Raw genomic sequence first — 13,077 nt, forward strand, 5'->3', positions numbered from 1 at the left:
CCACAGCAATAGAGATGAGGTTCCCCTAATGCCCTACACACCTCTGACTAAGGGTGGAGTGATTAATTCCCTTGACTGCTAACAAGGAGTCCAATGGCACACAAGTGTAGACTTTTTAAGCAATGGTTTAAGCTCAATAGCCTCACACATTAGTGACAGGTAACTGCCAATTATAAATACCTGCAAGGTCCTACCGGACAGGGAATTATTGCAAGCATTAGGCCCTTTAAAAGAAGTGCTGACCAGCATCCCACAAAGAGAGGGTCACAAAAAGGGCAGTAGGGTGAACACAAGGACCAAAGGGCCAGATCCACAAAAGGGATACGCAGGCGTATCTACTGATACGCCGTCGTATCCCTGTTTCTATCTATGCGGCTGATTCACAGAATCAGTTACGCATAGATATTCCTAAGATCCGACAGGTGTAATACTTTTACACTGTCAGATCTTAGGATGCAGTACCTCGGCCACCGCTGAGGGCATTTCTCGTCGAAATTCCGCGTCGGGTATGCAAATTAGCACTTACGGAGATCCACAAAGCTTTTTCCCTTCGTTTTTTTTTCCGTAAGTGTTAGTTTGCCGTCGCAAAATTAGGGCTACTTTTACAAAGTGTAAACTTAGTACACCATCTTCTTTCCCGCGTCGCTGTCAATTTTTTTTTTTAAAACATTTTCTTCCCGCCGCAACTTTTTTTTTTTCCTTTTACGCCCGTCGCGATTCTCAAAACTCGGTGCAACGTAACTTCGCGCAAAGCACGTCGGGAAAATCGCGTCGGGAGCATGCGCAGTACATCCGGCGCGGGAGCGCGCCTAATTTAAATGGGACTCGCCCCATTAGATTAGGAACGCCTTGCGCCGGACGGATTTAAGTTACACCGCTGCAAATTTCTAGGTAAGTGCTTTGTGGATCGGGCACTTAGGTAGAGATTTTGCGGCGGTGTAACTTAAATCCGAATATTTAAGTTGCGCCCGCTGTACGTGGATCTGGCCCAAAGCTCCCAGATGTAGGAGGTGTATCCAAAGTATGCAAAAAGACCAGGTTCTTATTTAGGTAGTGGACAGCAGCCAGAAATGGTCCGCGTCAACCTTACAGGTCAAAAAGTCCCTCTGGAGAGAAGGGTACATGTACCATGGGGAACTTAAAGGGACACAAGGACAGAGGATTAACCTGAGGAAAGGGAGTGAGCGTCTGGATGGAGTACAACTCCAAAACCCCAGTTACCATTTAAGCAAGAGGTGCAAAGATGCCAGGAAGACCGAGGAAGTCAGACCCTCCCCTGTAGAAGTGGAAGAGCACCTTCAAGCACAAGGCTTCTCAGAGGGTTTGAGTGGCAGTCAGGCTTTGAAAGCCGAAGTGAATTGAGAGGTGTGGGATCTCTCCAACCCCTCTGCAAATCTATCAAAATAAGAACCTGGCCTTTTGCGTACTTTGGATACACTTCCTACATCTGGGTGTTTTGGTACTTGTGTTCACCCTACTGCCCTTTTTGTGATATTCTCTTTGTGGGATGCTGGTCAGCACTGGTCAGAGGCTATTGAGCTTAAACAGCAGGGCTTGCATCATTAGTCTTGAGCATTAGGGTCTTCTCTGTCTGTGAGTGTGTGTGCGCGTGTATGTGCACAGGCAACATGTGTACATACGTCCCAAACTGGGAGCATGCACAAACAGGTGGTTCCATGGGATCATGCAAAGGAATAGCAAGCCTCTAAAACTTGATCTCAGGGTCGGCGATGGGACAAGATGAAAATGCAATATTAAAAAGAAATACAAGAAGGGGTGACAAAACATGATTATTTCAAAGCATCTGAAATAGCCTAAATGGCCATACTCACAAAATGAGTATTCAGAGACAGGGTAACATTTGGGGCAGTGCGACAGTTCTGGACCTGAAAGGCGCTCCACAGTTCACTTAAACTGTACACTCAGGCCCTGAAAAGCTTCACAATGATGAACCAGTGCATGAAGATCACATTTCAGGTTAGCACTGAATATTCAATCCACCAAAGGTAGGCTGAGGAAACCACAATCCAGATAGCTGCTATGTAGAAAGCAGCGACGCAGTGAGAAATCTTAACTGTAGTCACAGAGGGGAAAAACATTCCATGAAGAGAAGAAAAGGTGTCCAGCCCCCGGGGACACAAGCAAAAAACCAAGGCATGCTGAGCATAGCATGGGTTATACAGGACTATGTTACACTTTTTCTGTTTGCCATTGAACAAACGTTTAGTATGCAGCAGGATAACCTGAATGTATCTGAAATCATGTGTGCCTGGGAAAGAAATTATGAAAAACCCCATCAACCATCTAAAAAAAAAAAATCTATTTTGGCCAATCATTCAGCCAGGGGGAGTCTACACAGGTTGCCCATACACATACAGATCCCAATCTGACTACTTGCTGGACAAAACAACCATCAGTGTTACTAAGCCTTCTTATTTACTTAGGGGCATGAATTACACAGATACACTGACTGAATTGTAGTGGTCACAGAACCTGTTTAAAGTAGAACTGCCAGTAATTAAGGGAACTGGCATTGCAATTGCAACCTATGCTACAACCATCCCATGTCTGTGCTGAACTTTTAGAAATGTGGCGAAATATCACCGATTAAATGACACCCATTTCATTCACAGAATCTTTTAACAAATATACCACTAGATGGCAGCATAATACCAAAGTTTAGTGACTGAAGTGCTTATGCCTAGTGAAAGGCAGCCAATTCATTTTTCAAAGTACAGTATTCATTCTGAGAAATTACGTTTAATTGTCAGTAGGTGTAATTCTGTAGGAAACGCTCTTAAATTATTATATATTCCTATGGATTTTTTTTTTTTTTTTTTTTTTTAACGTAAGGATTTACAAACTATTAAAAAAAAAAATTAAGAAAAAAGTTCCACTTATACCTTATTAAGCAATAACTGTACCTTCTATACAAAATGTACTATTTTAAATAAAAACACACCAAGTACTTCTTTCTCTTTTACTCTTTCTTCCTTTCCTCACCTTGTCTTCCACTATGCTTTTAGGGCTGTTAGCACAAGCTCATGCCACTGTAAATATTGTTCTTTTTACATTTGGCACGTTTGCATTTGCACATCTTATGCCCTGTACACGCGATCAGATTTTCCGTCGGAAAAACCTTGGATGGTTTTTCCGATGGAATTACGGTCAAGCTTGGTTTGCATACACACAGTCACACAAAAGTTCTCTGAACTTTCGACCGCCAGGAATGCAGTGACGTACAACACTACGACAAGCCGAGAGAATGAAGTTCAATGCTTTCGAGTATGCGTCAAATTGTTTCCGAGCATGCGTCGGAATTTTGAGCGTCGGAATTGCTACAGACGTTTGGATTTTCCGATAGGATTTTTTTCCGTCAGAAAATTTAAGAACCAGCTCTCAATCTTTTGTTGGTAGAAATTCCGACAGCAAAAGTCCGATGGAGCATACCATTCGGAAGCTCACATTGGACTTCTGGTGTCGGAATTTCCGATCGTGTGTACGGGGCATATGTCTTTAGTGACTGGAGTAATAATACATTATTTGTGTGATGTTGCACTGCATTTACATAATCTTAAAGGGGTTGTAAAGGTACAATTTATTTTTCCTAAATAGCTTCCTTTACCTTAGTGCAGTCCTCCTTCACTTACCTCATCCTTCCATTTTGCTTTTAAATGTCCTTATTTCTTCTGAGAAATCCTCACTTCCTGTTCTTCTGTCTGTAACTCCACAGTAATGCAAGGCTTTCTTCCTGGTGTGGAGTGTCGTGCTCGCCCCCTCCCTTGAGGGGGGAGGGGGCGAGCAGGAGTGTCAGGATGCCCACTAACACACAGCTCCTTTCTCTATCTGCAACTTAGAGAGTGTCCTGACTCTACTGTAGTCCAAGGGAGGGGGCGAGCACAACACTCCACACCAGGGAGAAAATCTCACATTACTGTGTTTAGTTGCAGACAGAAGAACAGGAAGTGAGGATTTCTCAGAAGAAATAAGGACATTTAAAAGCAAAATTTAAGGATGAGGTAAGTGAAGGAGGACTGCACTAAGATAAAGGAAGCTATTTAGGGAAAAAAAATTGTACCTTTACAACCCCTTTAAGACATACATTTGTGATAAAGAAGAATGCACATCAAGAGGGACATCAATGCTTTGTTGTCATTGCATTTCTGGAGACATGTCCTCTCTGCACTGTACATAAAGGTATGTATAGGCTACTTTCTTCTAGCAATTCATATTCTTTAATAATTGTATTAGTGCGTTGCAGCCTAGAAATCACCATTTTATGCCGCGTACACACGATCATTTTTCGGCATGAAAAAAACGTAGTTTTTAAAAAATGTCCTTTAAAATGATCGTGTGTGGGCTTCACATAATTTTCCAGGTTCTGAAAAACGACAAAAAAAAATTCGAACATGCTGCATTTTTAAACATCGTTTTAAACGATGTCGTTTTTCGGGTTGTAAAAAATTATCATGTGTGGGCTAAAACGATGTTAAAAACCCGCGCATGCTCAGAAGCAAGTTATGAGACGGGAGCGCTCGTTCTAGTAAAACTACCGTTCATAATGGAATAAGCACATTCATCATGCTGTAACAGACAAAAGAGCGTGAATCATCTTTTACTAACACGGAATGGAACTTTATAGTGCCGTCGTACGTGTTGTACGTCACCGCGCTTTGCTAGATAACTTTTTTAAAACGACCGTGTGGGCAACGTCGTTTTAACGATGAAGTTGGAAAAACATTGTTTTTTTTTCATGCTGAAAAATGATCGTGTGTACGCGGCATTAGTCCTGATCGGCCGTTACAGAGCAGATGCAGACAAACTGAATGTGACCCGTACAATGAACAGGCTGGTCCTGTGATGAGAGTTTTTAGGGCGTAAAAAAAGGAACAGGCAGAGGTAAGATTTTAGACTAATAAAGAGCTGATCTATTTCACATATACAATTATAAAACGTAAATGGCTTTACTTTAAATTGTATTTTAATGTTAACTTTAGGTTTTTAATCATTTTTAATTTCTGTATTTTACTAAAAGGATATAATCTTTGTTTTTGAATAAACATACATTTTATAACATAGGATTGCCAAGCACTACTGGTTAGCTAAAGATGTAGCTCCCTTTAGGCCCATCTGCCTTTTATCCACTCCTTGTTCTGTATCATCCAGTTTCGTAGGTAAAGTTCCCCTTCTCTAATGATTTATCTGTCGGGTTTCAGTAAACATCTAGCAGATGAAGACATCAATAAAAGGAGCCTCAAGCCCTGTACACACGGGCCAGAATCTCGTCAGGAAAAAAACATTGTTTTTCCTGACGAGATTCTTGGCAAGAATCTCTTGCCACCCGGGTGTACACACACTCAATTCAAAAGAACCGCCGTTCTTTTGAATGGCAAGAACGCGGTGACGTCATAGCGTACGACGAGCATGCGCTCGTCACATTCAATGCCGTCGCCGCCATCTTGCTGCACTCTACACTGCCCTTGGAAGCTACCGTGCATGCGTCAAAGTCATTTCGAGCATGCACGGGTTTCCACAGCGACAGGTAAGTATACAGACGCTCGGGTTTCTCGGCAGGAAAACACTACAGAGAAAATAGAGAGCAGGTTCTCTATTTTTCTCGTCGAGATTCTGGGCAGTTTTCTTGACGAGAAATCTGAAAGCCTTGTAAACATGCACCGTTTACTCGGCAAGAAAGCTCTGCCAGCAGTTTTCTTGCTGGTTCTTGCCGAGAAAACCGTGCGTGTGTACGATGCTTCAAGCTTCACCTGCTGACTGGATAAAAGGACTTTATCATTTTCATCTGCAATATCGCAAATATTTACCTTTATAAAAAGAACTACATTGTTATTTTTCTCTGAAAATAATAAACAATTATACACTAAGGGCCGGATTCATAAAGAAAATACGACGGCGTATCTCCTGATACACTGTCGTATCTCTGAGTCCCGCCGGTCGTATCTATGCGCCTGATTTATAGAATCAGGTTACGCATAGATAGCCCTAAGATCCGACAGGTGTAAGTGACTTACACCGTCGGATCTTAGGCTGCAATTCTAGGCCGGCCGCTAGGTGGCGATTCCATTGCGGTCGGCGTAGAATATGCAAATGAGTCGTTACGCCGATTCACGAACAAACGCTTGCCCGTCGCAGTAAATTTACGCCGTTTCCGTAAGAGATATTTGAAATGTAACGTCGTTTGCGTAAGTCGTCTGTAAATGACGCTGGACGCCATTTACGTTAACGTCGAAACCAATGACGTCCTTGCGACGTCATTTAGCGCAATGCACGTCGGGAAATTTTAGGGACGGCGCATGCGCAGTACGATCGGCGCGGGAACGCGCCTAATTTTAATGATCCACGCCCCCTACCCGGATCATTTGAATTAGGCGGGCTTGCGCTGGGTGGATTTACGCTACGCCGCCGCAACTTTACAGGCAAGTGCTTTGTGAATCAAGCACTTGCCCGTAAAACTTGTGGCGGTGTAACGTAAATGTGATGTGTTACACCGCCGCCGAGATGCGGCGATTCTACCTGAATCTGGCCCTAAATGTTCTAAATTACATTAAATCCAGAGATATAGAAATAGGGATTTATCTATGCTGACAGTTTTTAAAAGGTACAGACATCGGGCTGTCTTTCTGATCATAACTTGACTATCTGGTGAAAAGCTCACCCTTTCTATCCTCACGGATATACTTTAAGCAGTTACAGTTTTGCTTTAAAGAGTAAAAGTGTCTGTTAAGGAAATTTCTGTTACTCACTATCCTCCAGTAAGTCTGTAATATTCAAATCCAAGGAAGGAAATATTTTGTTGAACATCTTGAAGTCTTTTCCAAATCGAGGCATCTGAACTATTAGACATGATGGAGCCTATTAAACAATGAATACATTACAGAAATAATGTCAAATGAAAGGACAAATAAAACCGACTCAAATAAAAAGCTACACTATATGGCCACCAGTATGTGAACAACCCTCCAAATCACTGAGTTCAATATGCCATCACATATAAAGTATTTAAGACAAATGTACACTTCTAGCCTTGTGCCAATAGTTTGGGGAAGGCACATTCTGGCTTGACTATGACCTGGGCACAAAGCGAGGTACATAAAAAGGCATCTTGTGTTTGACTGTCTTTGAATGTGATTTATACACCTACACAGCAATCAGCCATAATGTTATGAATACCCACCTAATATTGTGTATGTCTCCCTTTTGTTGCCAAGCAGCCCGGGTCCGTAAAGGCATAGACACAATTAGACCTCTGAAGGTAAGCTGTGGTATCTGGCACCAAGCAGTCAGTAGCAGATCCTTTAAGTCCTGTAAGTTGAAAAGTGGGGCCCTACATGGATTGGATTTGTTTTTCCAGCACATTCTACAGATGCTCAGTTGGATTGAGATCTGGAGAATTTGGAAGCCAAGTCAACATTTTAAACTCATTGGCCCGGATTCACAAAGCACTTACGCTGACGTATCTCCAGATACGCCGCGTAAGTATGCGCCGTCGTATCTATGCGCCGTGTCCATAAACTGAGATATGCCTGAAAATAGGCTTCATCCGACCGACGTAACTTTCCTACGCCGTCGTATCTTGGGCGCATATTTATGATGGGCGCATTTGCTGCTCCCATAGATTTTCTATGCACATATGCAAATGAGGGAGATACGCCGATTCATAATATACGCGGTTTGCGTAAGTCGTACGTCCGGTGTAAAGTTATTCCCCATATAGGAGGCGCAACTCATGCAAAGGTATGGACCAGGGAACACAAGCCGTTGTATCTTTTATCGTTTACGTAGTACGTGAATAGGGCTGGGCGTAGGTTACGTTCACGTCTTAGGCAGTGATCTGTCGCATCTTAGGGAGTAGTTCCGATGTGATTCTGCGCATGCGCACTGAGATGCGTCCACGGGACGGTGCATGCGCCGTACATTATTCGTATCTTTATGGCGCTCAATCCATCATTTGCATGGGGTCACGCCTCATTAGCATGGCTCACGCCCACTTCCACCTACGCTGGCTTACGCCGAGGAAACCCAGCGTATCTTTAAGAGCGAGTGGCAGCGAGTGCTTTGTGAATCCAGTGCTTGCATCTGTGCACCGCGTCGGCGTAGCGTATATTAGATACGCTACGCCCGCATAAATATGCGCCGATGTATGTGAATCCGGGCCCCTGTGTTCCTCAATCCATTCTTGAACCATTTTTGCAGTGTGGCAGATTGCCTTATCCTGCTGAAAGACATCACTGCCATCAGGAGAGAATAACACACTTTAGGGACCTGTGACATGTCCCAGAAGATTGTCAGGGGGTCAGGAGTGCTTAAAGCGGAAGTTCCACTTTTGGGTGGAACCCGCTTTAAGAATGTAAGATTAATGCACACAGTTCAAGCATGGCAAAGGCCCCTTGCTCTTGTTACCTAAAAATAAAGTTTTCAGCACAAAAATCTGCACTGGTGACCTTGCTGGAAATTGTAGGGCCTTTTCTAAAGGATTGCAGTGGTGTGCAATGAGACTAATGTGAAGCTATTTTGGCATACACTATATTACTAAAAGTATTGGGACGCCAACCTTTACATGCACATGAACTTTAATGGCATCCCAGTCTTAGTCTGTAGGGTTCAATATTGAGATGGCCCACCCTTTGCAGCTATAACAGCTTCAACTCTTCTGGGAATGCTGTCCACAAGGTTTAGGAGTGTGTCTATGGGAATGTTTATACCTGACCTCAGAAATGCGCTTCTGGGAGAATGGTCAATCATTCCCATAGACACACGCCTAACCCTTGTGAACAGCTTTTCCAGAAGAGTTGAAGCTGTTATAGCTGCAAAGGGTGGGCCAATGCAATAATTAACCCTACTGGCTAAGAATGGGATGTCATTAAAGTTCATGTGCATGTAAAGACTGCGTCCCAATACTTTTAGTTATATATAGTGTATGCCAAATAGCTTCACAATAAAGAATGTTGGAGGGTTGCAACCCACATGTGCCCTTTTATATACTGTATATTGAACCTGCATATGGAACCATACAATAAGGACATAGGAATTTGTCTTTCACCTCTGCAAACTTCAGATTGCTGTTTATAAATGACCACTCAAGTAGCTGCTGTATGGTGGGAACCCCAACATTCTCATTTTTATCCATGAAGATTTGATAAAAGTAACAGTCTTGTACTTTCTGACCTGCCGACCTGAAACCAAAGAAAGATCATTAAATTAAACCAAAAAATATAGAATGTTCTAGTTTTATTTGTACATAGAAACATCAATAAAGGTCAAGGGGTCTTGTGCCTAGCCAATGTCTATTCATAGGTGGATGGGAAAACATTTCTCTGGTTCCACTGACACACTCTCAAATGTCAAAAAGAAGGAAAGGACAATAAATTAAAATGAGACACACTAAAAAGAAATAACTTTTAACATAGTCTATTTCCAATACATTCCACTAGGTGTCACACTATCCACATTTTATATTTCAGATGTATGCCTTGTCTGAGGGATGAGCTGCGTTGGGTAACTATTAGCCACCAACCAGATTGAAATGTACATTATAAAATGATAACTTGAAATGTATAGTTAAATATGAAGCTAATAGATTTTTTAAATAGCTACATACAGTGGTTATAAAAAGTCTACACACCCCTGTATAAAAAAAAAAATTCACTGTAGTTAGTCTGGTTGAAAAAAAAAATCCATCTAGTTCAACCGATTAAAAAAAACACACACACACACACACATATAAAACATCTACCGTATGTACTCGAGTAAAAGCCAAGTTTTTCAGCCCTTTTTTTTTTAAATACCCCTCTCGACTTCTACTCGAGTCAGTGTACCTGAAATTATTGACGGGCTGCGGGCGTCCATTGTTTAAAAGTCGCACTCTCCTCCTGGTCCCTTCCGTGATAGGCGTTTCTCAGCAGACACAGTTCCGCCTATCACAAACATTCTCTCATCCTCAGACTCGGTTTCCCAGCAGACACTGTGTTCAGTGTTCCGCCAATCACGGACGTCCTCTTGTCCGAGGATGAAAAGACGTCCGTGATTGGCGGAACACTGAACACAGTGTCTGCTGGGAAACCGAGTCCGAGGATGAGAGAAAGTGGCTTATACTCGAGTATATACGGTAGATGTTTTATATTTGTGTGGTTGTGTGTTTTTTTTAATCGGTTGAACTAGATGGATTTTTTTTTTCAACCAGAATAACCTACAGTGAATTTTTTTTTTATACAGGGGTGTATTTTCAGCCTTTAAAAAAGGGCTGAAAAACTTGGCTGCTATCCACCTATCACGGAAGGGACCAGGAGGAGACCGTGACTTTTAAACAATGAATGGACGCCCGCAGCCTGTCAATAATTTCAGGTACACTGACTCGGGCACAGTGAGGCTGCAGTGGGCACAGTGAGGATGGGCAAAGTGAGGTTGGCACAGTGAGGTTGCAATGGGCACAGTGAGGTTGCAATGGGCACAGTGAGATTGGCACAGTGAGGTTGCAATGGGCACAGTGAGATTGGCACAGTGAGGTTGCAATGGGCACAGTGAGATTGGCACAGTGAGGTTGCAATGGGCACAGTGAGGTTGGCACAGTGAGTTTGCAATAGGCACAGTGAGGCGTGCAAATGGGCATTGTTGACCCTCTTTTCCGCTTACAATAGCTGCTGCATTCTCACCCTAGGCTTACAGTATACTCGAGTCAATACGTTTTCCCATTTTTTTGTGGTAAAATTAGGTACCTTGGCTTATACTCGGGTCGGCTTATACTCGAGTATATACGGTACATACACAATCCTATACCCACAGTTCCAATTTGCTCAAATGGGGGGGGGGGGGGGGAGTTTCCTGATCCCCCAAGAGGCAATCAGATATTCCCTTGATCAAATACCCCTCGCATTAATACCTCTAAATATTAGTATCCAGATTTCTTTTGTGCATGTAGGAATGCGTCTAGCTCTTTAAAAAAAATAAAAAAAATAAAAATCTACTGAGTTTGCCAGAACCAGTTCTCGAGGGAATCAATTCCACATTTTCACAGCTCTTTCTGTATGTGTAGGTTAAATCTTCTTTCCTCTAGACCAGGGGTCTCCCAACTGCGGCCCTTTGCTAGCCTTCATCCGGCCCTTGGGGCAGTATTGCTCCCAACGATATGAGGCACTATTCCTCCCAATGGCACCAACAATGGGACAACATTTCTTAGACGAATAGCAATGATGGAGCACTATTCCTCCTCCTACTGCCCGCCATCACTGGGGCCATGTTTATTCTCACTGATGCTCGGCCCTGGGGCATTTTCTACCCTGACTGGTCAGAATCTGGCCCCCCTGAAGTCTGAAAGACTGTAAACTGGCCCTTCGCGTGAAAAGTATGGAGACTCCTGTTCTAGACGTAAAAAATGCCCCCCTGTCCTCTTTAATGACCTGCAAGTAAAAACCTGTACACCAAGTTCACTATATGGACTCCTTATGCATTTATACACATTCATCATATCCCCGCTTATTATCCTCTTCTCAAGAGAGAAAAAATACAGTTCCTCTAATCTGTCCTCATAGCTGAGTTCCTCCATGCCTCTTATCAGTTTGGTTGCCCTTCTCTGCACTTTCTCCAGTTCCCCAATATCCTTTTTGTGAACTGGTGCCCAAAACTGAACTGTATATTCCAGATGAGGTCTTACTAATGATTTGTACAGGGGCAAAATGATTTCTCACATACAAGTTAAAAATCTGCACTTTTTACTTAAGAGCCCCCAAACATCATATATGTTTGAAAGCAGAGGCCCTAGAGAATGAAATGGTGGTTGCTGCAAATTTTTATGTTGCATGATATTAGTGCAGCCATTTAAAAAAAATAAAACACAATATAATACCCATCTATTTGGTAAAATATAAAAGATGATGTTAAATCAAGTAAATAGTCAGGCTCTAAAATTGTGCATGCCCATGGAATTGCAGCAAATTAAAGTACATTAAAATTATCTATAAATGAAATTTTAAAGGCCTATACAGGTTACAAATTTTGTGTTAAAATAGAAGGTCTGGTGCTAGAATTACGGCTCTCACCCTGACGTTTGAAGCGATACCTCATGTGTGGTGTAATCATTATTTACTTACATACGGGACCTACGTACATGTTCAGAATATTAGTTCAGCTTGAAAGTTCAGGACCCAGCCAAATCTCTGTAAGGTCTGCAGGAGGGTGTCCAGATATTCCACAAAGGGGATGCCCTGAAAACACAGTAGGGCTAACACAGGGACAAGCACCTTGATAAATGCCCAAAGTACAGAGGATGGGCATGCAGATACTTATCCTTGATGTCCACAGAAGCAAGACATTCTCCCTGCTGAAGGAAAGCTATGACAGACCTAATGAATTCCATGCAGAATGTCTGGGCCTAAATAAAGAAATTTAGGGCCTTAAGATCCAAGATGGGGCAGATGCCAGCTTTTGGTTTTGGAAAGGTGAACAGGTTGGAGTAGAACCCCTGGAACCATTCTGCCAAAGGGTCTGGAGCAATGATGTTCTGCTCCAGAAAACCTGCCAGGCCTGCATGGTGATCTGCTAAATTTTGCGGGGACAGAAGCAGGTTGGAGAAAATGAACTAGGGGGCTAGGAGCAAAATTCCAGCCTGCAGCCCCTGTAACTCACTTCCTGGACTCAAGTATCTGATATGAATGTTATCCAAGTGTCCACAAAGACTAATAAACTCTCCCACTCTGGAAAGCGCAAGTCCCCTTTAATGCTGAGGAATATTTATCCTAGGGTTTTTGGGGCTTAAAAATCCAATATTTGCATAAGGACTGGGGCTAGACTTGGGTTTGGAGGTTGAGACCATGCAGTAACTAAAGAGACTTTTCTTGGCCTCAGTTGAGGGGTGGGTCTTACCAGACTGAGCCCCAGGTTTCTTCGGAGAAAGATGGGTACTCTTGCCACTGGTGATATCCCTGACAAAAAGTACCCAAACCAACCCCGAAGAGAGGTTTAATGTCACAGGGCAAAGCTAGCACTTTTGTATGTTGGTACTGCATTTCAACACTTTAGCTAAGGCATCCTTCAACTCATAGGAAAGCTCATACGGGAGATGGGGTA

At 42.8% G+C, this 13,077-nt stretch overlaps 1 protein-coding gene across 2 annotated transcripts in view; it reads right to left on the minus strand.

Moving 5' to 3' along the window:
• The window catches only part of CYLD (CYLD lysine 63 deubiquitinase), a 133,070-nt gene that overhangs the window by 12,842 nt on the left and 107,151 nt on the right, over positions 1 to 13,077 (minus strand). For both annotated transcript variants that reach the window (XM_040328703.1, XM_040328702.1), the window contains 2 exons: positions 9,059 to 9,191; positions 6,762 to 6,870 (listed from right to left, as the gene is read on the minus strand). In XM_040328703.1, coding sequence (XP_040184637.1) covers positions 6,762 to 6,870; positions 9,059 to 9,191 — 242 coding nt within the window. The remainder of the gene's footprint in view (positions 1 to 6,761; positions 6,871 to 9,058; positions 9,192 to 13,077) is intronic.

Source organism: Rana temporaria, chromosome 11 (genome assembly GCF_905171775.1).
Source record: "Rana temporaria chromosome 11, aRanTem1.1, whole genome shotgun sequence".
Lineage (NCBI taxonomy): Eukaryota > Metazoa > Chordata > Amphibia > Anura > Ranidae > Rana > Rana temporaria.